The following is a 25,943-nucleotide window of genomic DNA, read 5'->3' as shown; positions in this document are numbered from 1 at the left end:
TGTTCTCTGGTGCCTTCTTGACCAGAAAAAGTGAGGGCTTCTATTTGCAGGTAATTGCAGCATGTTTCATTCCTACTCGCTCCTCTCCCATCTGTCTGTCAGCCTCCTCATTTGCGTCCACCTATCGCTCTTTACCCCCACCTTTTATCATCACTCTGTCTTTCTAGTCCAGATGAATGGTCTTGACCGGAAATGTTGATTGTCTATTTCCCCCCATAAATGCTGTCTGACCCACTGAGTTCCTCCAGCAACTATCTCTGCATTTTGCCCATTCCAGTTATAGCTCAAGTAAACCAGCTCTGAACCGCCAATACATTAGCATCTTTTCTTAATAAGGGATCTTCAGAAGGATGCACAATCACCATTTATGTAACAATAATGTAATCTGACTGACCGACACTTACATTACCAGAGAGGTCGCCATTCACTGGTTGGTCACTGTGAACTTGAGGCCTCACTAATCATTAATATATAAAACAGTTCAGTGCAAAGACTTTTCAGCTCATCATGTGTGGACAAACTAGGACTGCAAGTTAGCTGATCCCATCTGCCTTCACATGGTCTATATCGTTCCATTCAATAGACAATAGACAATAGGTGCAGGGGTAGGCCATTCGGCCCTTCGAGCCAACATCGCCATTCACTGTGATCATGGCTGATCATCCACAATCAGTACCCTGTTCCTGCCTTCTCCTCATATCCCTTGACTGCGCTATCATTAAGAGCTCTATCTAACAGGTATTCCCTGCCTGTTCATGTGTAGGCTGACTGTGCAGCCATGTCTGCTTCTATCACTTCCCCTGGCAGTACATTAGACCATTAGACCGTAAGATATAGGAGCAGAAGTAGGCTTTTCGGCCCATCGAGTCTGTTCCGCCCTTCAATCATCGGTTGATCCAATTCTTCCAGCCATCCCCACTCCTTTGCCTTCTCCCCATACCATTTGATACCCTGGCTGAAAAAAACTCTTCTCATACAAACTTCGCCTCTCAAGTTAAAGCAATGCACTATAATATCCTGGGAAATAGATTCCGAGTGTCTGTCCTGTCTATTGTTCTCATAATTTTATATAATTTGGAAATTGGTATGTTATTGCTGCGAGTACCAAGACACATTGAAAAGCTGTTGCCCATGTCATCTGCACACATAATTTTAAAACATAAGTACATTGAGGTAGTTCAAAGAGAAAAGCAAAAACAGGATGCATAATATACTGTAGTATTACAGTTGCCTACTTTTATCAAGTCATCCCCTCAGCCTCCGGCATTCCAGAGAAAACAACCCAAGTTTGTCCAACCTCGCCTTATAACACTCTCCAATTGAGGCACTATCCTGGTGAACCTATTCTGCAGCCCCCCACAGCCTCCACATCCATCCTATGACGTGGCAACCAGAACCACATACTGTACTCTGAATATGGGCCAACTAAGTTTTGTACAGCTGTACTATGATTTGACAACTCTTCTTCTTGCCAGACCGATGAAGGCAGGCGTGCCATATGCCTTCTATACCATACAACACAAAACGCTGGAGGAACTCAGCAGGTCAGGCAGCATCTATGGAGGGAAAAAAACAGTCAATATTTCTGGCCGAAACTCTTTGTCATCTGTCCACTTGTGTTGCCTCTTTCAGAGATCTGTGGACACACAAGACCCCTCTGTACATCAATGCTTCTTAGGGTCCTGCCATTTCCCCTTGTATTTGACCTCCTAAAATGCAAACCTCACACTTGTCCAGATTAAGCACCGCTTCTCTGTCAAATTTCCAACTGATCTGAATACTGCTGAATACCTTGACAACCTTCCTTACTATCCAGAGCTCTGCTAGTTTTATTTATTTATTTAGCAATATAGCGCAGAGGTAGGCACTTCTGACCCTTCAAGCCATGCAGCCCCAGCAACTTACGACAAATCTGATTCACCCAAACTTCATCATGGAACCATTTACGATGACCATTTTACGTACCTAGTACATCCTTGCACTGTGGGAGAAAAGCAGAGCACCCGGGGAAAACGCATACATTCCATGGGGAGGACATACATACTCCTTATAGACAGTGTTAAAACCTCAACTCTCAGGAAGTAACGCAAAGGAGTCAGGCCACAACAGGAGTTTATTAATGAGGTAACAAGATATTTATTAACATTAAGGGAAAAGGGTGATGTGTGGTGTGGTAGTACTAGCTGCAGAATGGGAGAGAGAGTGGAGTGGCTTTGTTTTTAAGCAGTCCCCAGCAGGTGCCAGCAATGGAAAGCTAATTGCAGGTGTCCCAGGGAACAGGTTAAAGAGGAAATATAGGCCAAAAAATGTTCGGGACATAACACTCTCACTCTTAAAAAGGTTGCTCTAGGGCAACCTAAAGCTACCCCAATAGCAGGGATGGAGTGTATAGGAGCAACATTAGGCTTCCCAACAACCTGACAGGACCTACAGTACTATGCTACATCAGTCCTCACACCAGGCCAGAAGAAATGCCTAAACACACGGTCAAGAGTTTTCCTAGTGCCTATATGACCAGCAAGGCAAAGATCATGAGCCAAACGCAATATGACAGGCTGGTAAACATTAGGAACAACAATTTTATAAACACTACTCCAAACACTAGATCCTTTTATACTGCTCCAATCATCCTGAATGGACATTTTTGGAGGAGTCCACTTTCTCACTAACACTCCATTGTAAATGAAATAGGCACAGAAGGCTCCTACAATTTCTTCCTCTGAGACCACCTCTTTAAACTGAGGAGACTGAGAAGGGTCTCTTTCCTGTTAAAGCACGAGCTGTTCACGAGAGGGAAACACTTGGCCACCATCTATCAGGAAGGAAGAGCCAACCAACTCGTGCTTGAGACATCACTATCTGGAGAGGGAGGAACTTTCTACAGTTTTCATAAAAACTACAGGCTTCATAGATCTCTGCTTCTTATGAAGCACTCAGCATTCAGCAATTAGATGACTCTGCTTCTTGCAGTAGAAACATACTTGGTCAGCTGTGGCATTCTCAGCTAAGATTCTTAGTTAAGGGCGAGGCAGGGGGTACTGGTTTTAAAGATAATGCCTGATGGTATAGGCCTTTACCCTTGTACTCAGCTCGTTGTTTAATGCCAAAATTGACTTTGTGAGCTAAGACATACTCATCTACCAATATGCAGCTTGCTCAAAGGTTGATGCCTTTTGCTCATTTAAATAAACAGATACAAGATCAAGCAAGCAGCTCTTAAATTCCTCAAGCAAGGTGAGTTGACTAAGTTGTCCTTTAGTTTCTACTTGTTGAGCTAAACACCACAGGCCAAACAGATTCTTTATCTCTCTCAAACATGAGGAACCATCTATCACTGCTCCCCATCTGTAATTTCTTCAGCTCTTCAACTCTTGGCTCCATCCCTCCCCCTCCTGTCTTCTCCTATCATTTCGGATCTCCCCCTCCCCCTCCCACTTTCAAATCTCTTACTAGCTCTTCTCTCAGTTAGTCCTGACGAAGGGTCTCAGCCCGAAGCGTTGACTGTACCTCTTTCAATAGATGCTGCCTGGCCTGCTGCGTTCACCAGCAACTTTTATGTGTGTTGCTCTTTTTGTCTCTGGCAATCTGAACATACGTTTACTGGTCAAGCTTACTATAGCTCCTAAAGCGCTGGCTTTAAAACTCAGGAACCAACTCGCAAGACTTCAAGATAGCTTCTTAGACTTTGTGTGTGTGTTGCATAATCTGAGCTCTTTTCAAAGCTTAGAGCAGAGTAGGCTTGCTGAGCCTTACCTTTCAAAACACTGCAAAAGCAGAGTGTAGACATATTTCATAGATAGATAATTTTGATCCCAGAGGAAATGACTGTGTCACAGTATAAATATTAGAAGAGAAGTAGAAAGAATTAAAAAAAAAATAAATTACCACAAACAGTCTAACAGGAGGGTGTCATCACTTCCCCGCCTGTAGGTTGACATTATAGAGCCCAATGGCTGCGGGCAAGAATGACCTCATGTAGCACTCTTTGGAGCAGCGCAGTTGTCTTAGTTTATTACTGTTTAACCAAGGTGGCATGCAAAGGTTGTGAAACATTGTCCAGAACTGCCAATATTTTCTGTATAGCCCTTTGTTCTACCATACCCTCCACTGTTTAGTTTCACTCCTAAAACAGAGCCAGCCTTTCTCGTCAGTTTATTGAGCCTGTTGTCATCACCCGTGTTGATGCCATTGCCCCAGCACACCACCGCAACAGATTGTACTGGCAACAACAGACTGGTAGAACTCATGAAGGAGAGGCCTGCATACTGCGAAGAATCTCAGTCTCCTCAGGAAATAGAGGTGACTCTGGCCCTTCTTGTACAATCTGTTGGTGCTGCAATCAAGTCTTTCAAGAATCACTTGATTCTGGCATGGTCCCGCAAATGTCACTCCACTCTTTCAGAAGGGAGGAAGGCAAAAGAAAAGAAGTTATAGGCCAGTTAGCCTTGCCTCAATGGTTGGGAAAGTGCTGGAGTCTATTATTAAGGATGAGGTTTCAAGGTTCTTGGAAACTAATGATAAGGGGGGAGAAGATGGGGGAGAAGACGGCGGTGCGACGGCAGCGCGCGTGGCCACTTCGGTGATGAATATCTGTTATCTGTCAAGTAAGGGACCGTGCACAATTCTGATTTGATGGAGATAGACGTGAGAGCACGGAGGAACATCTGGAAAATTTCTGAAATGCCCGCTTCGCTCCCGCTGCTACTGTGTGTAACCGGAATCTTTGGAGCTGAAGGCCTGAAGGCCTGCGTGTTTCAGCGGCCAGGGAGAGGTCGAAGGCGCTCGGCAGAGGATGGCGCTTGAGAGGCTGTATCGGAGAGGCTGGTCGGAGGCTCGAAGTTTTCCGACGGATGGACTTAGTGTCGGTTGGGGTCGGCTGCTTCCAAGGTATCAGCAAGTTGACGGTGCCTGGAGGTTTACAGCAGGGAGTTTCTCCCTTTTGCCGCCTGCTACCGGGAACTCGGGAGTCAATCGACTCGGGACTTCCGTGCCCATGGTTTGTTCTTCATCAAATTATGGTATTGTTTTGCACTGCTGTAACTATATGTTATAATTATGTGGTTCTGTCAGTGTTAGTCTTTGGTCTGTCCTGTTTTCTGTGATATCACTCTGGAGAAACATTGTATCATTTCTTAATGCATGTGTGCATTTCTGGAGGACTGAGTGTTCTCATAATCAAAAAAAAAAGTCAAAGTCAGCATGGATTCTGTAAAGGGAAATCTTGCCTGACAAATCTGTTGGAATTCTTCAAGGAAGTAACAAACAGGATGGACAAAGGAGAGGCAGTGGATGTTATTTACTTGGATTTTAAGAAAGCGTTTGATAAGGTGCCACACATGAGGCTGCTTAACAAGATAAAATCCTATGTGTTACAGGAAAGATACTGGCTTGGATAGCAGAATGGCTAACAGGCAGGAGGCAGCGAGTGGAAATAAAAGGGGCTTTTTCTGGTTGGCTGCTGGTGACCAGTGGTGTTCCTCAGGGGTCAGTACTGGGACCGCTACTTTTCACGTTGCTTGTCAATGATTTAGATAATGGAATTGATGGCTTTGTGACAAAGTTTGCAGATGATACAAAGATAGGTGGAGGGGTAGATAGTGCTGAGGAAGCAATGTGATTGCAGCAAGACTGAGACAAATTGGAAGAATGGATTAAAAAGTGGGAGATGGAATACAGTGCTGGGAAATGTATGATCATGCATTTTGGTAAAAGGAATAATAGTGTGGCTTATTATCTGAATGGGGAGAATATCCAAACATCAGAGGTGCAGACAGACTTAGGAGTCCTCATGCTCCACTCCCAGAAGGTTAATTTACAGATTGAGTCTGTGGTAAAGAAGGAAAATGCAAAGTTGGCATTTATTTCAAGGGGAATAGAATGTAAAAGCAAAGAAATATTGCTGCTCTTAGAGTATTGTCAACAATTTTCGGCCCCAAATCTCAGAAAGAATGTGTTGTTATTGGGGAAAGAGTCCAGAGGAGGTTCACGAAGCTGATTCCGGGAATGAAGGGGTTAACGTACAAGAAGCATTTCACAGCTTTGGGCCTGTACTCAGTGGAATTTAGAAGAATGTGTGGGGAATCTCATTGATAACTACCGAATGTTGAAAGGACTAGACAGGGTGAATGTGGAGAGGATGGTTCTTATGGTGTGGGTATCCAGAACTAGAGGGCACAGCCGTAAGGAGGAAATTTTTTTAGCCAGAGAGTAAAGAATCTATTGAATGCTCTGCCCCAGACTGCGGTGGAGGCCAACTCTGTGTGTATATTTAAGGTGGAAGTTGATCAAAGGACATCAAAAGACATGGGGAGGGGGCAAGTGTGTGGGGTTGGGTGGGATCTGGGATCATCCATGATGGAATGGTGGAGCAGACTCGATGGGCTGAATGGCCAAATTCTGCTCCTATGTTCTTGTGGTCTAAGTCTGTTATCCAGATGTAGCCCTAAGTACCTGTAGGTCCTCACCACATCAACACCCTCACCATCAATAGTATCAGGGAGCAATGCAGGCTCAGTCTTCCTAATGTTGAGCTGCGGGTGATTCAGCTTGTACCACTTAACATCCTTGCATCTTCCCTTTATACACCCAACTATTGCTGAGTCATCAGTGAATTTCTGCAGATGACATGACCATAAGACCATAAGACAATGGAGCAGAAGTCGGCCATTCGGCTCATCGAGTCTGCTCCGCCATTTATCATAAGCTGATCCATTCTCCCATTTAGTCCCACTCCCCCGCCTTCTCAACATAACCTTTGATGCCTTGGCTACTCAGATGCCTATCAATCTCTGCCTTAAATACACCCAATGACTTGGCCTCCACTGCCACCTGTGGCAACAAATTCCATAGATTCACCACCCTCTGGCTAAAAAAATTTCTTCGCATCTCTGTTCTGAATGGGCGTCCTTCAATCCTTAAGTCATGCCCTCTCGTACTAGACTCCCCCAACATGGGAAACAACTTTGCCACATCCACTCTGTCCATGCCTTTCGACATTCGAAATGTTTCTATGAGGTCCGCCCTCATTCTTCTAAACTCCAAGGAATACAGTCCAAGAGCGGACAAACGTTCCTCATATGTTAACCCTCTCATTCCTGGAATCATTCCAGTGAATCTTCTCTGTACCTTCTCCAACGTCAGCACATCTTTTCTTAAATAAGGAGACCAAAACTGCCCACAGTACTCCAAGTGAGGTCTCACCAGTGCCTTATAGAGCCTCAACATCACATCCCTGCTCCTATACTCTATTCCTGTAGAAATGAATGCCAACATTGCCTTCGCCTTCTTCACCACCGACTCAACGTGGAGGTTAACCTTAAGGGTATCCTGCACGAGGACTCCCAAGTCCCGTTGCATCTCAGAACTTTGAATTCTCTCCCAATTTAAATAATAGTCTGCCCGTTTATTTCTTCTGTCAAAGTGCATAACCAGACACTTTCCAACATTGTATTTCATTTGCCACTTCTGTGCCCATTCTTCCAATCTATCCAAGTCTCTCTGCAGACTCTCCGTTTCCTCAGCTCTACCGGCCACTCCACCTATCAGTGTATCATCAGCAAACTTAGCCACAAAGCCATCTATTCCATAATCCAAATCGTTGATGTACAACGTAAAAAGAAGCGGCCCCAACACGGACCCCTGTGGAACACCACTGGTAACCGGCAGCCAACCAGAATAGGATCCCTTTATTCCCACTCTCTGTTTCCTGCCAATCACCAACGCTCTATCCACGTATGTAACTTTCCCTTAATTCCATGGGCTCTTATCTTGTTAAGTAGCCTCATATGTGGCACCTTGTCAAAGGCCTTCTGAAAATCCAAATATGCATCATCCACTGCATCTCCCTTGTCTAGCCTACTTGTAATTTCCTCAAAAAATTATAATAGGTTGGTCAGGCAGGATTTTCCTTTAAGGAAACCGTGCTGAGTTCTGCCAATCTTGTCATATGCTTCCAGGTACTCTGTAACCTCATCCTTGACAATCGACTCCAACAACTTCCCAACCACCGATGTCAAGCCAACAGGTCTATAGTTTCCTTTTTGCTTCCTTGCCCCCTTAAATAGCGGAGTGACATTTGCAATCTTCCAGTCCTCCAGAACCATGCCAGAAACTATCGACTTTTGAAAGATCATCGCTAATGCCTCTGCAATCTCCACAGCTACTTCCTTCAGAACATGAGGGTGCATTCCATCTGGTCCGGGAGATTTATCTACCTTTAGACTATTCAGCTTCCTGAGTACTTTCTCTGTCGTAATTGTGACTGCGCACACTTCTTTTCCCTGCCACCCTTGAGTGTCCGGTATATTGCTGATGTCTTCCTCAGTGAAGACTGATGCAAAATACTCGGTTCTGTTCCTCCACCGACTCCTTATCTCCTTATCTCCCATTACAATTTCTCCAGCGTTATTTTCTATCGGTCCTATAATCTACTCTCACCTGTCTTTTACTCTTTATATACTTGAAAAAGCTTTTGGTATCCTCTTTGATATTATTTGCTAGCTTCCTTTCGTAGTTCATCTTTTCCCTCTTAATGACCTTCTTAGTTTTCTTTTGTAAGCTTTTAAAAACTTCCCAATCCTCTGTCTTCCCACTAATTTTTGCTTCCTTGTATGCCCTCTCCTTTGCTTTAACTTTGGCTTTGACTTCTCTTGTCAAGCACGGTTGCATCCTTTCTCCACTCGAAAATTTCTTCTTTTTTGGAATATACCTGTCTTGCACCTTCCTCACTTCTCGCGTAAATTCCAGCCACTGCTGCTCTGCTGTCTTTCCCGCAGTGTCCCTTTTCAGTCAACTTTGGCCAGTTCCTCTATAATGCCACTGTAATTTCCTTTACTCCACTGAAATACCGACACATCAGATTTCGGCTTCTCTTTTTCAAATTTCACAGTGAACTCAATCATGTTATGATCATTGTCTCCTAAGGGTTCCTTCACCTCAATCTCTCTAATTACCTCCAGTTCATTACACAATACCCAATCCAGTACAGCCGATCCCCTAGTGGGCTCAACAACAAGCTGTTCTAAAAAGCCATCTCGCAGACATTCTACAAATTCTCTCTCTTGAGATCCAGTGCTGACCTGATTTTCCCAATCCACTCGCTTGTTAAAATCCCCCACAATTATCATAACACCGCCCTTCTGACAAGCCTTTTCTATTTCCTGTTGTAATTTGTAGTCCACATCACTGCAGCTGTTTGGAGGCCTATAAATAACTGCCATCAGGGTCCTCTTACCCCTGTGATTTATTAGTTCAACCCATAAAGATTCTGCACCTTCCGATCCTATACCACCTCTTTCTAATGACTTAATATCATTTCTTACCAATAAAGCCACGCCTCCCCCTCTGCCTACCTTCCTATCCTTCCGATACACCGTGTATCCTTGGACGTTCAGCTCCCAGAGACATGCATCCTTTAGCCACGTCTCATTGATGGCCACAATATCATACCTGCCAATCTATAGCTGTACGACAAGATCATTCACCTTGTTCCTTATGCTGCGTGCATTTAAGTATAACACCTTAAGACCAGTATTTGGTATTTTTCACTTTGATTTCACTGCAACTTTATTGCACTGCAACTCATCCCATGATATGACAATGTTGTATCTAAAATCTGAGGAATACAGTACAGGATAAACAGGAAGGGAGCCAGTACAGTCCCCTGTGGGGCTCCAGTGCTGCTTAAACCCATGTCTGACACACAGCTCTGAAGCCGTATGAACTATGGTCTGCCAGTCAGGTAGTCCATTATCCAGGATACACTAGAAGTGCTAATCTGCATTGAACGGAGCTTTCCCCTGAGCAAAGAGGGTTGTACAGTATTGAAGCCACTTGTGAAATCAAGAAACAAAATCCTCACAGTGCTTCTCTGCTTATCCAAATGGTAGTAGGCTCTGTTTGTTCAACAGGTAGATGACAGCATTGTCGACTCCATTGTGCTCCTGGTAGGCAAACTGCAGGGGATTGAGGGCTGAACTGACCAGGGATTGGAGGTGAGCCAGGAGCAGGCTCTCTAGGGTCTTCATGATGTGTGAGGTCAGAACCACCGGACAGTAGTCATTCAAGACTTTCAGTTGGCCCTCCTTAGACCAATTTGATGGAAAAAGAATCAGTCCCAACACAGACCCCTGTGGAACACCACGAGTCACCAGCAGTCAACCACTCTGCCTCCTGCCAATGAGCCACTGCTTTATCCATGCAAGAATATTTCCTGTAATACCATGAGATCGTAGCTTGTTAAGCAGCCTCATGTGTGGCACCTTGACAAAGGCCTTCTGAAAATCCAAGTACACAACATCAACTGATTCTCTTTTATGTATCGTGCTTGTTGTTTCTTCAATGAATTCTAACAGATTTATCAGTCAAGATTTTCCCTTGAGGAAACCATGCTGACTATGGCCTATTTTATCATGTGTCTCCAAGTACCCTGAGACCTCATCCTTAATAATAGACTCCAATGTCTTCGTAACCACTGAAGTTAGACTAACTGACCTATAGTTTCCTTTCTTCAGCCTTTCTCTCTTCTTGAAGAGTGGAGTGACATTTGCAATTTTCCATCTTCCGGAACCATTCCAGGATCTAGTGATTATTGAAAGATCATTACTAATGCCTCCACAATCTCTTCAGCCACCTGGTTTAGAACTTTGGGGTATACACCATCTGGTTCAGGTGACTTATTTCCCTTCAGGCCTTTCAGTTTCCCAAGGACCTTCTCTCTACGCTCTCTTTTAATCATTTTTCAGTGCTGGTAAACTCAATTTTGTACTGAGAAGCCAGCTACAAAAGTTGATCTTTTGTAAACAGCTCAAGAAGCTCCTCAGAACTCTTCAAGAAATGCCATATTTAAAAGTTTTCCTACACTACACTGAAGTACTGACAGAGTACAGAGATCAGCACAAACATATGAATGGGTTGCTTAACACAAAGCAACACTAATTGAATATGTACACAACGCAGGAGGATCCTGTACAGCAGACAGCTACCTATACACAGAATGCAGCAAATTTTGCTCTCTGTACAAAATAGCCATCAAGGCCACAATTACAGAAATAGAACCAGGGCAGTCAAGGTGGATTACCTAGCCCAGACATGCACCACAATTCTCTAAAGGAGCCTGCCAGTCATCCTAAATATCAAAACTTGATACTAGTTTACAAAGTTTAAAGATAAAGCTTCACATAGAAGCCAATCATGGAGCCACCGTTTAACTAATTCACCATTGCTTTCACTCTCATTCCCCCCTTCAAAGTATGGCCATTGAATGCTAATCTAAACAATAGACAATAAGTGCAGATCTAAACAAACACAAAAATGAGCAGCCCTGCCCCCCAGTACTCGATGAGCTGAATGGCCTAATTCTGCTCCAATGTCTTACGGCCTAATAACCTGCCTAGACTTTGCTCTATCTTATCTTCTGAGGTGTGCCAGGCAAGAGGTGACTTGAAAAGCAAAACTTCAGGAAGCATAGGCTAATGGTCATGCGGTACCGAAACGCTTACACCTTCCAGAAAACAAGTCTCTATCCAGGATAACCTCAAAAACAATAAAGGAAAAAATAATAAAGAAGTGAACCATAGGAAGAACTGATTTCTCAGTCCAGCTGGAACACTCCCCTAACTAAATAGGGTGCTCATGCATTAGTTAACTTAACAGCACTCATACTACCGTACTCACCCAGCAGCAGTTGTACCAAAAGGGAGATAAATGGCAAAGCAACAGCACACCACACCACAAAACAATGTAACAAACAAATAAATGGGCAAACACAACTTAGGCCCATTCTTTCAAAATGAAAAAAAAATTGGACAAGCCCCCATTACGTTACAACCTCGTCTCTCAGGGAGTAACACGAAAGAGTCAGGCCGCAACAGGAATTACAAACCAAAGGTATTTGTTAAGGTAAAGGGGAAAAGGGTGACATATGGTATGGTAGTGCTGGCTGCAGAATGGGAGAAAGGGGGTGGCAGTGGCCTTGTTTTAAAGCATCCTCAGCAGAAGCCAGCAATGGAAGGGTAATTACAAGTGTCCCAGAGCACTGCAACACAAGTTAAAGAGGAAACACAAGCCAGGAAATACACAGGACATAGAAAAATGGCACAGAATTGAACTCTGAACTCGACTGCCCTGAGCTTTGGCAACAAATTTTCATGTCATATGCATACTTACTAATGTGACCATGAATATTGTAGAGCATAAAATCATAAGATTTCCCGCTCTCTCCCTATAAGCTTTGACATCCTATCAGCCTGCACTGAAATGGCCTCCACAGGTATCTGACAATGAATTCCTCTCTCCTCACCACTGTTCTAAACAGGCGTCCCTCTATTCTGAGGCTGTGCCATCTGCTCCCAGACTTCCCCACTATAGGAAACATACTCTCCACTTCTACTCTATCTAGGCCTTTCAATTTTTGATAGGTTTCATTGAGATAACCCTCCTTCTTCTAATCTCCAGTGAGTACAGGCCTAGACCCATCAAATACTCATCATATATTAACCTTATCATTCCCTGGATATTTCTCGTGAACCTCCTATGGATCCTGTCGTATGCTATCACATCCTTTCTTAGATAAGGGGCCTAAATTTGCTCACAATACTCCAAGTCCAGTCTGAACAATGCCTATAAAACCTCAGCATTTTATCCTTGCTTTTATATTCTAGTCCTCCCTAAATGAATGCTAACATTATGCTTGCCTTCCTTTATCTGATTTAATTTCTAGATTTATATCAAGGATAGCAGAGGTGCCGGCACTGAACCTGGCAGAAAACCACTGGTCACAGACTTCCAGTCAGAAGAACACCTCTGTCTTCCATGGCAAGGCAAATTTTGTAAAAATTTACCAAGTCATGTTGGTCCCACTTACCTCTAGGAACAACATCTTTGCAAATGCATTCTATCCACTGTCCTACTGTGATCAATCATCTTCATCGCTTCCTCAAAAAACCCAATCAATTCTCTGCAATGGTACTTCCCCACACAAAGCCATGCTGACATCCCTAATAAGTTCATGTTTTTCCTGTCTGTAAGAATCTGCTCCAATTCTGCAGGGATCGCTCATGGAGTGAGGTCGTCTCTCTGGCTTCGCTCCACTTCCGTTATCCTTTGTAACCTATGATCTCCTTGATCTAATCAACTTTAAGTACACCAGAAGACTTACTTTATCTCCCTGACTTACTGATTAATTGATTTCCTTTTGTCAATTGCAACTTTTGAGCTTAAAGAAATGAGTACGAGATCTAAAACCAAAGATGGGAAAGACGCTGATGGGAACGGAGGAAAGAAGAAAGGTGACTCTAAACAAATGGAATTAACTTACGAAGTTATGATGAAGTGTTTGGAGGAAATGTTTGAGCAGCATCGGATAAAATTATCTGAAAGTTTAACTGCTCAATTTGAACAACATCGTCAAAGCCTCAATGAAGGTTTAAAATCAATCATGGATTCTTTGAAATCCCTGAATTCTGATGTTCAAAAACACGATGCAAAAATTTCTGAGCTGGATACTAAATCTCAGAAGACGGATACAAAAGTTGAGATCTTAGAGAAGAATCTAGCTTCGACTACTAAACAGCTCCAACAACTTAAATCCAAAGTTATTGATCTTGAGAATCGATCGAGAAGACAAAATTTACGTTTAATTGGCTTACCGGAGGACGTTGAGGTTGGAGATCCTGCAATATTCTTTGCTCAACTTTTAAAGGATTCGTTCGGTTCAGTTTTTCCCAACGATCCTCCATTACTTGACCGCGCCCATCGTATACCGTGGATAAAGTCAGCAGCGGCTGTTTCCAAACCCAGACCAGTTATTCTTTGTTTCCATTATGTTAATGTTAAAGAACAGCTTCTCCAGACTGCTCGTCGACAAGGGATGATCAAGTATCGCCAGCATTCCTTCAGGATAGTTCAAGACTACAGTCCTGAAGTGATGAAGGAACGACTGACTTTTAAACCTCTAATGTCGGAATGCTATCAAAAAAATCTCAAACCAGCACTACTGTACCCTGCACGACTCAGAATCTCTCTTCCCGATGGAAATGGTCGTGTCTTCCATTCTACAACTGCTGCTCGGAGCTTTTTGGATGATAATTTCCCATCTGATACAGACACCCTCTCTCAGTCTGTGTCTGGTGCTTCCAGCACCAATTTTTTTTCTCTCTGGTGTTTTTCTTTAAAATAAACCTTCTACTACCGTGCGATGAAGGTTTTTTATAAGTCTAAGATTTTTGTTCTTTGTTTATTACTATAGTGGTTATTCTATAACTTTATAGAATATTTATCTCCTGTGAATAACATCATTTTCCCTTAGTTAACCTTTTGTTTTAACTTTTCCTTTTTCGTTATTATTAATGATCTGATCCGACGGTCATTTTTAGTTATATGTTTCCTATTTTTGGTTTTCGCATAATTAAAATGGCGACTTGTCTTTCTTTTTGTATAATCTCCTTTGTTTTTTTTTGGGACGCCATGCTCTTATGCTTCTTCTTCCCATAACTCTTTTTTCTTTTTTTGGAAGCGATTTTTTATTTACTCGCTTATAATTAACTAATTATATGTACTGATACTGTTTTTATATTTCATATATTTTAGTAATTTTTACTATGTAGACTAATTTACTATACTGTTTATTTTTCACATATATTGGTCTTCGGGAGGTCACCTATTTAACATATATTTTTGGAGTTGCCCCCTGCAGAAATGGGGTTAAAGTTGGTATTAGTTAGTGCTTTCTTCAGCCTTCTCTGGCTTAGTTCGGGGTTCTACTTGGGGTTGGGGGAAGGGGTAGTCTTTTTCTTTTCTAATTTTTTCTATTGGGCTGATTCAGAACTATAAAGATGTCCGCAGTGTCGAGATTTCCGGTTCCTCTCTAATCATGTATTCCTCTTCCGATTTCATGAGCTCACATTGTGGTTAACCCCTTACTTACCAAAGGGATAATTTTCAGTTATGGCTCATACTATTAGTTTTGTCTCTTGGAATACAAATGGTTTAAACCATCCAATAAAACGGAAAAAGATTTTCAAAGTGTTCCAAAGACTGAATGCTCATATTATTTTTGCACAAGAGACTCATGTAAGGAAAGAGGACAATCAATGCTTCTTTAAGTTTTGGAAAGAACAACAATACCATTCAAATGCTCAAGCCAAAATTAAAGGCGTTTCAATTTTTATTGATCCCTCAATTACACTTATTCATCAAGACATTATTTCAGATCCTAATGGCAGATTTCTGTTAATTACTGGGGTACTTTTTAATAAAAAGGTCGCTATGGTTAATGTTTATGCTCCGAATGTGGATTATCCTGAATTTTTTAAACACTTACTCACTTCCTTTCCTAATTTAAACGAGTATATGTTGATAATGGGCGGTGATTTTAATTTATGTTTGAATCCCATGTTGGACAGATCCATAGGTAGTCCGGCTTTACCGAATAAGTCGGCTACTATTATTAACTCTTTTATGTTGGATTCTGGGATTTCAGAAATTTGGAGATTTCTACATCCAAATGATAAGGAATTCTCCTTTTTTTCACATGTACATCGTTCTTTTTCCCGAATTGATTATTTCCTGATTGACTCTCGTTTGATTCCATATGTAGTTGATTGTAATTATGACATTATTGCTATTTCAGATCATGCTCCAATGAAACTTTCCATCAAGTTAATGGACACCTCTTGTACTAGCAGACAATGGCGATTTAACCCTATTTTGCTTCAAGATCAGGACTTTGTCAAATTTATAAAGGAGCAGATTGATTTCTTCTTTTCAACTAATACTACGGAAGAAGTTTCCAATGGAACTGTTTGGGACGCCTTTAAAGCTTATATCCGTGGTCAGATTATTTCCTATTCGGCTGGTTTGAAAAGACGTATTAACAATGAAATACTTCTGTTGGTTGATAAAATTAAAGAAGTCGATAAAAAATATGCTATTTCTCCCAGTAAGGAGCTGTACAAACACAGAGTTGAACTCCAATTGGAACATAGCTTATTATTAACATCCTCGATCGAAAATCAATTAATGAGAACTAGAAGTGATTTTTATATTCATAGTGATAAATCGGGTAAATTACTGGCTAACCAATTGAAATTTGATTCGGTTAAACATCAAATTACTAAGATTCGCAAACAGGATGATACTTTCACAGTTGATCATGTTGGGATAAACCAAACCTTTCAAGAATTTTATACCTCTTTATATCACTCTGATTTTCCTCATGATTCTAATTTCATGCATGATTTTTTAAGTAAATTGAGTTTTCCGAAAATATCACCCAAAGATTGCCTATCATTAGAAACTTCCATTTCGGAGGAAGAAATAACAACTGCAATCTCATCATTGAATTCCGGTAAAGCACCTGGTCCGGATGGGTTTACAGTGGAATTTTTAAAATTTTTTTCCTCCATTCTTTCTTCTAAGTTGTCTAGAATATTCAAGGAAGCAATCAGTTTAGGTAAATTACCACAATCGTTTTATGAAGCCTCTATTTCCTTAATTCTTAAAAAGAATAAAGATCCTACTGATTGTGCATCATACAGACCGATATCTCTTCTGAATGTAGACTCTAAAATTTTTTCAAAAATTCTAGCAACTAGACTGGAGAAGGTGTTACCTCAAATTATTTCCATGGATCAAACCGGATTTATTAAAAATCGCTATTCATCCTTTAATATTAGGACGTTAATAAATATTGTTTACACCCCCTCATTTACTACCCCGGAATGTATTATCTCATTAGATGCTGAGATAGCCTTTGACAGAGTTGAATGGCCTTATTTATTTAATGTTCTTGAGAAATTTAATTTTAATTTGACATTTATATCTTGGATTAAATTGTTATATTACTCCCCAGTAGCCTCGGTTTGTACAAATAATTATAGATCTCCTTTTTTTCGTCTTTTTCGTGGTACTAGGCAAGGTTGCCCTCTTAGTCCTTTACTATTTAATATTGCTCTTGAACCTTTAGCAATTGCTATTCGTGACTCACCAAATATTGTTGGTATTACCTGTGGAAACGAAATACGTAAATTATCATTATATGCAGATGATTTGTTGTTATACATCTCTAACCCGGAGAAGTCAATTCCTGCTATCCTAGATCTGTTAGCTCAATTTAGTAACTTCTCTGGTTACAAATTGAATCTTAGTAAGAGTGAATTATTCCCTTTAAATAAGCATGTACCTATTTATGGACATTTACCATTTAAATTGGTTACTGATTCATTTATATATTTAGGGATAACAATTACGAAAAAATATAAAGATTTATTTAAAGCTAATTTTTTACCTTTAATTGATCAGATTAAACTTTTATTTACCAAATGGTCCCCAATCTCTTTGTCTTTGATTGGTCGGATTAATGCTATTAAGATGATCATTTTGCCCAAATTTTTGTATATATTCCAATTGGTTCCAATTTTTATCCCAAAATCTTTTTTTGATAACGTAGATTCAAAAATTTCCTCATATATTTGGCAGAATAAAAATCCTAGGTTAGGTAAAAAGTATCTACAGAAATCTAAAAAGGAGGGGGGGCTCGCCCTCCCGAATTTTAGATTCTATTATTGGGCAATTAATATTCGATATTTAAAATTTTGGTTACAAGATTTGGACGCATCTTTAGACCCTCATTGGGTAAATCTTGAATCTAATTCATTACAAGGGTTTTCCTTGGGTTTGGTTTTAGGAACTTTACTTCCTTTCACTTCTTTTAAATCATATAAACAAATGAACAACCCAATAGTTAAGCATACTTTACGTATATGGTTTCAATTCCGGAAATTTTTTGGGTTTAATCGATTTATTCTAGCAAGTCCCATTATATCAAATCTTCTTTTTCAACCTTCCACGATGGATCAAGCTTACTTTGATTGGAAAACCAAAGGTATAATATCTTTTCGCGATTTATTTTTGGATAATTGTTTTATGTCTTTTGATCAACTCTCTAATAAATATAACTTACCCAGATCTCACTTTTTTAGATATCTACAGATTAGAAACTTTTTAATTACTGTCTCCCCTAATTTTCCACACCCATATCCAATGGACACTTTGGAAAAAATCTTAGATTTAAATCTCTCTCAGAAAAGTGTAGTAGCAGTTATATATAATATAATTATATGAATCTATGTGCTGATGCTTCTAATAAAATTAAAGCTGACTGGGAAAGAGAACTTGAGATTAATATACCAACTGAAAAATGGGAAAAAATTCTTCAGTTGGTGAATTCATCCTCTGTATGTGCTAAGCATAGGTTGATACAGTTTAAAGTAGTGCACAGGGCTCATATGTCCAAAGATAAACTATCTCGTTATTACTCTTATATTAACCCAATATGTGACAGATGTCATTCCAAGACAGCTTCTTTAACCCACATGTTTTGGTCATGTCCCTTGTTGGAGAAATATTGGAAAGATATTTTTGATGTTATTTCAACGGTCCTAAATATAGACTTACAACCTCATCCAATTACTGCTATCTTTGGACTACCAATGATAGACTTAAATAATTTAACCTCTTCATCACAAAGGATGATTGCATTTCTTACTTTAATAGCTAGAAGGTCCATTTTGTTGAATTGGAAAGAGATTAACCCTCCTACTGTATTTCATTGGTTTTCACAAACTATGGTGTGTTTGAATTTGGAGAAAATTAGAAGTGCAGTTTATGACCCTTCCATTAAGTTTGAAAAAACTTGGAGGCCATTCATTCAGCATTTTCATTTGATGTAATTTGATCATTTCCAAACTTGTTTTATTTCTCTGTACTGTTGTTGGAGGGGAATGGAGTCGTCGACACTAAGGTTTTCTTCTTTTCCATTTTTAAGTTGTTAGTTTTGCCCAAGTCTTTCAGTTTAGTTGATTAATTTTGTTTTTCTTTGGGGATGGGATTTGCTTTTTTTTTTGTTTTGTTTTTTTTTTCTTTTTCATGATTCTTTTTTCCAGTTTTTTTTTGCTTTGTATTATCCGTGGTTAGTTCTACATGTTTGGGAGCTTTGTTAATTTACACTACTTGGTTTTGCAATTACCTTTTTTAAGTGTAACAATATATCTCCTACTATTTGTATTATTGCTATGTTTTGTTTCTATATTTTGAAATTAATAAAAAGATTGAAAAAGAAAAGAATCTGCTCCAATAATTTTCTTGGCACTGATGTACCTGCCTATAATTTCCTGCTCTGTTCCCATTGCCCTTAAACGAAGGGACATCAATGGCTGTTCTCTAGTCCCCTAGGATCTTGTATGCAGCTAAAGATGATACAAAGATCTCTGAAAGCCCTAGCAATTTCCTCCCTATCCTTCTTTTGTATCCTTTTATAGATTCTATCAGAAATCTATCCTCTTGGCATTTACCTGTTATTTCTCTTCAGTTTGAGCTATGGGGCAGTCACTGGAGTTAATCAGATATTATTGAGTAGGATTTGTTAATTGCTTTGTTAAGGCTGAAGCATGGCCAACGGGAGGACCAGTGCCAAAATGTGCATCACAGAAATTATATTTTATTAATGCTTCTCAAGTCTGGCATTGTTCACCTTTCTGAACACCTAGAACTGATTCACAATGGTGCATTGCTCTACCGTGATTTCACAGTGTTTGAAGCTGTCTTTGAAATGATTAAAATGATTGCACATCAAGCTGTCAATCCAGCTGAGAAGTGGATGTGGACAGTATGCAGGCTGATGTGATTAGTTAGATTGAAAGCGTGGTCATTGCAGACCATGACAGGCTGAAGAGCCTGATACTATGCTGTACATTCTATCTTGTAACTGAGGTTCCTTTTTAATATGTCTCTCTTTAGGTGCTGCATCTCTCGGCTGCAATCTAGGGATGCGAGTGGTTCAGTTTGTGGCATCTACTGCAGAAACAACTGATCCACAGTTTCCATGGCATTACAAATTAGTCTGGGCTTGAAAGATATAGTAGCCACAAAGAGCTTGTTAGCTGATATGTGTAGATGCTGAAGATACCTATGTAGTAATTGATGTACAGTATGTTTTGCTTCATCTGCTGTGGAATTGTATTTGGAATTTTTATGTACAGATTTACCTTAAAAAATGATCAATTGGGCTGAAGCCATTGATGTACAGTTGTTGGAGTGTTACTGGGTTCTACCGGATGGTGTGGGTCAGTGGGGATGGTGGGTGAGTGTTACTGATGCCTTGGTCTCAGATTTTCTGCCGGCTGTCTTGTTTCTAAAATAAATGTCAGAAAGGGAACGACAACCCAAGTTTTCTGGCAGATTGAGGCTAGAGCACAAAGACTGGAGATTGAACAAGTATTGTGCATTCACACAACGGCCTGCCGTGTACATTGTCAGAAAGTCCCTGGTGGTTTGCAGTGTGATGTAGCAGGAGACACTGCTCAATGTCAATGCGTGGCAGAACAATTACAATAGCTTTGTGTTTCTCTTCCAGGGTTACCACAGAAGGCACTGGGCAGGCTGCTGTAAAGGTAAGACAGAAAACTTTCTCATTTTAATGCCACTGGAATGCAATATAAATATTTGTACATAGTTACAATGAAGATTTTTTCATGTTACAAGATGATCTTAATGTGATATGGTTCAATATAAAACAACATACAGCAGAGTACAAGCCTTTCAGCACTTGATGTTGTGCTGGCCCTTTAACCAAGTTTCCTCTTGTGGTACTTGAAATTCTGTGAATTAAGTTATCAAATGTAATTTGAGTTCTGATAATGTTTTATCATGCTTATATTCATAACTGAGTTCTGGCTTCTTCCATCTTCCTTTCCAGTCCTGATGAAGGGTCTTGACCTGAAACTTCGAATCTTTATTCCTCTCCATTGATGCTGCCTGTCTTGCTGAGTTCCACCAGCATTTTGCATGTGTTATCTTTTATTGATAAGTGAATAGGTTTGAGGCAATCTTTCTTTCCTTTCCTCATTTTGTGAAATACAGGACCCTGGAGAGTTACTGTAGAATAGGATACAAGTACGTAGCTTCTACAAAACAGAGAGACATTGATGTTTGATATGCTTGCCTTCATTGGTCAGGTCACTAGCTACAGAAGATGTGATGTCATGTTACAGCTGTGCAAGACATTGGTGAGACTTCACTTGAAGTATTCTGTGCAATTCTGGTTGCCCAGCTATAGGAAGGATGTCATTAAGCTGGAGAGGGTGCAGAAAAAAATCAAGGATGTTACCAGGACTGGAAGGCTGAGTTATAGAGTCTGAAAAGGATGTGGGGGTGACCTTGTAAAGGCATAAAATCAAGAGGGTCACAGATAAAGTAAATGATCACAATATTTTAATCAGGGTAGGGGAGCCTAAAACTAAAGAGGTCAGAGAGAAAAGATTTAAAGTTGACCTAAGCAGCACTCAGGAAGTGGTAAGACAAAATTGAACAAACATTTGGACAGGTACAATTATTAGGGAAGCTTTGGAGCAGGGTTACTGTCTGGGTCCATCGAGCCCTTGCTTAATGGTATTGGTCCATGGCATAAAAACCCTCAGGTTTAGAAGGATATGGAATGCAGGAAAGTTGGGACCAGCTCAGGTAGGTGACTTCATCAGAATGCACAAGTTGGGCTTACTTCTGTGCTGAATTATACATCTGGCAAGAGGATATTTGCTTCAGTAAATGGGTAATATCTTCTCAAGTAGGAAGAGTTTAAAAATAAATTCATGATAAACAAGAGAAAATGTGCAGATGCAGGAAATCCGAGCAACACACACAAAATGCTGGAGGAACTCAGCAGGCCAGGCAGCATCTAGGAAACGAATACAGTCGACATTTTGGGCCGAGACACTTCATCAGGAGTCCTGATAAAGGGTCTCGTCCTGAAACGTTGAATGTTTACTCTTTTCCATAGATGCTGCGTGGCCTGCTGAATTCCTCCAGCATTTTGTGCATGTTGCTCGGATTTCCTGCATCTGCAGATTTTCTCTTGTTTATCATTGTTTCGGAGATCACTTTCCACAATCTACCTCTTTATATTCTGACAGTTGATGTCAGTTCATGAATAAATTAATTCATGTTCTCATAAATTAATTCCATTCGCTGTGGATTTCTTGCTACTTTCTGGAGTCCATATTCAGTTATTCTACCCATTTTCTCCAGTGGGAATTAAATCAGTGGCCCTTCCAGACCAGGGTGATTTATTGATTTCATCACTACAATCACTGAGGGTATTCAATGGGAATACAGGAGCACAGAGATTTCGACTGAGGTCATGCTAGCTTGTTCTTACAATGAACCGTGGATGGCTGACGTATGACTTGTAACAGAGCATTTTCATAGGACAAATTTATGCACAGAATGTAGAACAGCACTGCACAATACAGGCCTTTCAGCCCACAATCTTGTGCCACCTTTTAACCCATTCCAAGACCAATCTAATGCTTCCCTCCTACATAACTTTTTTTCATCCATGTTCCTATTAAAGAGTATATAAAATGCCCCTAATGTATCTGCCTCTACTGCCACCCCGGCAGCATGTTCGATGCTCCCACCACGCTCTATGTAAATGGAAAAACTGCCTCTAACAATCCCACTATACTTTCCTCCAATCACCTTAAAATTATGCCCTCTTGTATTAGCCATTTCCACCTTAGGAAAAAGTCTCTGGCTGTCCACTCAACCTATGCCTTTTATCATTTTGTACACATCTTATCATGTCACCTCTCATCCTCCTTCTCTCTAAAGAGAAACACCCTCACTTGCTCTGAAACTGTGGAGGAAACAGAAACTGCAGCCACTTTTCCTTAGAAAAGAAAGGCAATTTTTCCTGAAAATTGCAGCTTGTGGAGGGTAATTGCAAACAAACTTGGAGCACGAAGCTAGTTACTTATTGATGAGGAAATTATCCAATCTCCTGATCCTCTGTCTGGCAGCCTTCTGAGAATGGTGAAGACATGTCCTCTGAGCTTTCAGGTCAAATTACAGAGAGCACGGCCACAGCTTTGTTATTGAAGGAATTACTGATATTTTTGCATTTAGTATCCCCGTCCCACTGCGTGCCTCCAGCTCCAACGCTACATAGTTACACCATCTGGCTGTTAACCTTGTGCACAGAATGCCAAGTGCCACTGAAACGGGACGTAAACTGCTCACCACTTACCTGGCTCTTTTACAACTGAATTATTCATTCATGCAGTTGTTCCTTTTAATGACTTAGGAATGATCTGTAACAGCATATGCACAAAAATGCCTGTTGCTGGAAATCTGAAATTAAGGCAGCGTTCACCTTTGGCTAAGACAATTCAGTGGCTTACTCCTGAATCCTAAAGCTAATGTAGGCTCCAGGTTGGAAGGGATTTGTGTAGATCCAACTTTACAATACAACTGACTTCATAAAATTGTGATCGTAAAAGGCTTTAGGTAAATGAAGGTCTTTCTTTTACTTACTTTCCAAGTCCACAGGCTTGCACAGTACAGAGGAGGAATTATCATGAGGAATGAAGACATGAGAGAGTCAGTAAATGAAAAATGCATGCATATCTGTCATCACAATCAAAGCATTAAATGCAGCAGAAATGGAGAGAAGCTGAGGGTCTCATGACATTGGCAATAATTAGCATTACTGAAGAGAAAGTAGCATGCATAATACCACCATTTAACAAAGAGAGGCGAGAGAAATAGGGATTGAGAGACCTGTTCACCTGTCATCTGTTGTCAGCAAGATCCCTAAATCCATGATTTGGAATGTGATAATAGGGTACCTATGAAACAAATTAGAATTAACAAAGTTAAAAATGAAGATATATTTGGCAAAATCCCCTACAGTTTGGCTCTGTTTTCTTGTCTGTTCCCCTATATTATTGGTCTTACAATCTTGAATATATTCAGTGATTCCGTCTCAGTCCCTAGATGGAGAATTTGGAAGATTCACCTTACACTGAGAGAAGAAATTTCTCCTCATCTCTGTCTTAAAGGGTTACTCCCTTATTTTGAAACTGTGACCCCCTAGTTCTAGATATTTAATCCCTCCAAACCTTTCAGCATCCAACCCCTTCTAGAAACACAGCACTACAGCTCAGAAATAGGCCATTTGGCCCATCTAGTCCATGCCAGCCCGGTTTTTTGCCTAGTCCCAACTACCCGCACTGAGACCATGGCCCTCCATACCTCTCTTACCCATGTACTGTACCCATGCAAACTTCTCTTAAAAGTTACAATTGAACTTGCATCTACCTCTTCTGCTGGCAGCTCACTCCACACTCTGACCACCCTCTGAGTGAAGATGTTCCCCCTCATGTTCTCCTTAAACATTTCATATTCATCCTTAACCCATTACCTTGAGTTCTAGTCTCTCCCAACATTAGTGGAAAAAGCCTGCTTGCATTTATCCTATCTATACCCCTCATGACCCGGTTGGTGGCATAGTGGCATCAGCGTCGGACTTTGGTTCAAAATGGCCCTGGTTCGAATCCAGCCAGCTGGCTCTCCTGCATGCTTTCCATCCGTGCTGGGTTACGAGCTGGTGATCTCTTTGGAAACTCACCCGGCAGAAGGCAATGGCAAACCACTGCTGTAACTTGCCTCGTATGCGGTTCCCCACTACGTCAGAGAGGCGTGGAGGGAAATCGTCCACTAACCGGAGAAACTCCAGATGCGAGGTACCTTTCCTTTTATACTCCTCATAATTTTTGTATACCTCTATCAAATCTTCCCTTTCTCCTGGGCTCTAGAGAATAAAGTCCTAACCTATTTAACCTTTCCCTATAAATTAGATCCTCAAGTCTCAGCAACATCTTTGTCAATTTTCTCTGTACTCTTTCAAGCTTATTAATATCCTTCCTGTAGGTTGCTGACCAGAAATACACTCAATACTCCAAGCTGGGCCTCACTAACATCTTATACAACTTCAACATCTTCTGTACTCAATACGTTGATTTATGAAGGCCAATATTCCAAAAACTCTCTTTACGACCCTATCTACCTGTATTGCCACTTTCAAGGAATTATAGATCTGTATTCCCAGATCCCTCTGTTCTACCACATTCCTCAGTGTCCAACCATTTATTGTTTAAGTGTTGTGTAAGGTCACTTTGCAAGCTTTAATAGCCTTCCTCATTGTCCACTACACCCCCAATCATGGTGTCATCTACAAATTTGCTGATCCAGTTTACCATATTATATCTAATTCATTAATATAGATTTTAAACAACAAGGGGACCAGTACTGATCCCTGTGGTACACCACTAGCCACAAGTCTCTAGTGAGAGAGACAACCATCTATTACCACGTTCTGACTTCTCCCGCTAAGTCAATATTGAATCTAAATGATTATGCCAAGCAATTGAACCTTCTGGACCAGCTCTTACATATCTCAGAATCTTGTGTTGCAATAAATCATCTCCCATTCTTGTAAACTCCAGTTTTTACAGGCCTAATATGAATCCAAATCAAAATTAGCTTTAATATTACTGGCATATGTTGTGAAATTTGTTGTTTTGTGGCAGCAGTACAGTGCAGTTATAATAAAAAATACTATAAATTACAATAAGAAATATATATTAAAAAATTAAATACGTAATGCAAAAAGAGAGCAAAATGAGACAGTAAGGTAGTGTACATGGGTTTATCATTCAGAAATATGAAGGCAGAGGCACGGAAGCTGTTAGTAAAATATTGGGTATGTATCTTCAGGCTCCTGTATCATCTCCTTAATGATAGCAAGGGGATATGTCCTGAGTGATGGGGTCCTTAATAATAGATTCCACCTTCCTGGGGCATTGCCTTTTGAAGATATTCGGAATGCTGGAGAGGCTGGTTCCCATATTGGGAGCTGGCTGAGTTTACAACCTTCTACAGCTTTTTCTGGTCCTTTGCAGTGGCCCCTCCATACCAGATAGTGATGCAACTTGTTAGAATACTCTCCACGGTACATATAAACATAGAAAACATGCGGCACAATACAGGCCCTTCGGCCCACAAAGCTGTGCTGAACATGTCCCTACCTTAGAACTACCTTCCTTCAC

At 40.7% G+C, this 25,943-nt stretch overlaps 1 protein-coding gene across 3 annotated transcripts in view; it reads left to right on the top strand.

Annotated features, from left to right (window-relative positions):
• whrna (whirlin a) overlaps positions 1-25,943 on the top strand; it is a 193,069-nt gene that overhangs the window by 115,349 nt on the left and 51,777 nt on the right. For all 3 annotated transcript variants that reach the window (XM_072239953.1, XM_072239952.1, XM_072239954.1), the window contains exon 6: positions 20,411-20,447. In XM_072239953.1, coding sequence (XP_072096054.1) covers positions 20,411-20,447 — 37 coding nt within the window. The remainder of the gene's footprint in view (positions 1-20,410; positions 20,448-25,943) is intronic.

The sequence above is a fragment of the Mobula birostris genome, chromosome 22 (genome assembly GCF_030028105.1).
Source record: "Mobula birostris isolate sMobBir1 chromosome 22, sMobBir1.hap1, whole genome shotgun sequence".
Taxonomy (NCBI): domain Eukaryota; kingdom Metazoa; phylum Chordata; class Chondrichthyes; order Myliobatiformes; family Myliobatidae; genus Mobula; species Mobula birostris.
This window is presented reverse-complemented; position numbering and strand designations above follow the sequence as displayed.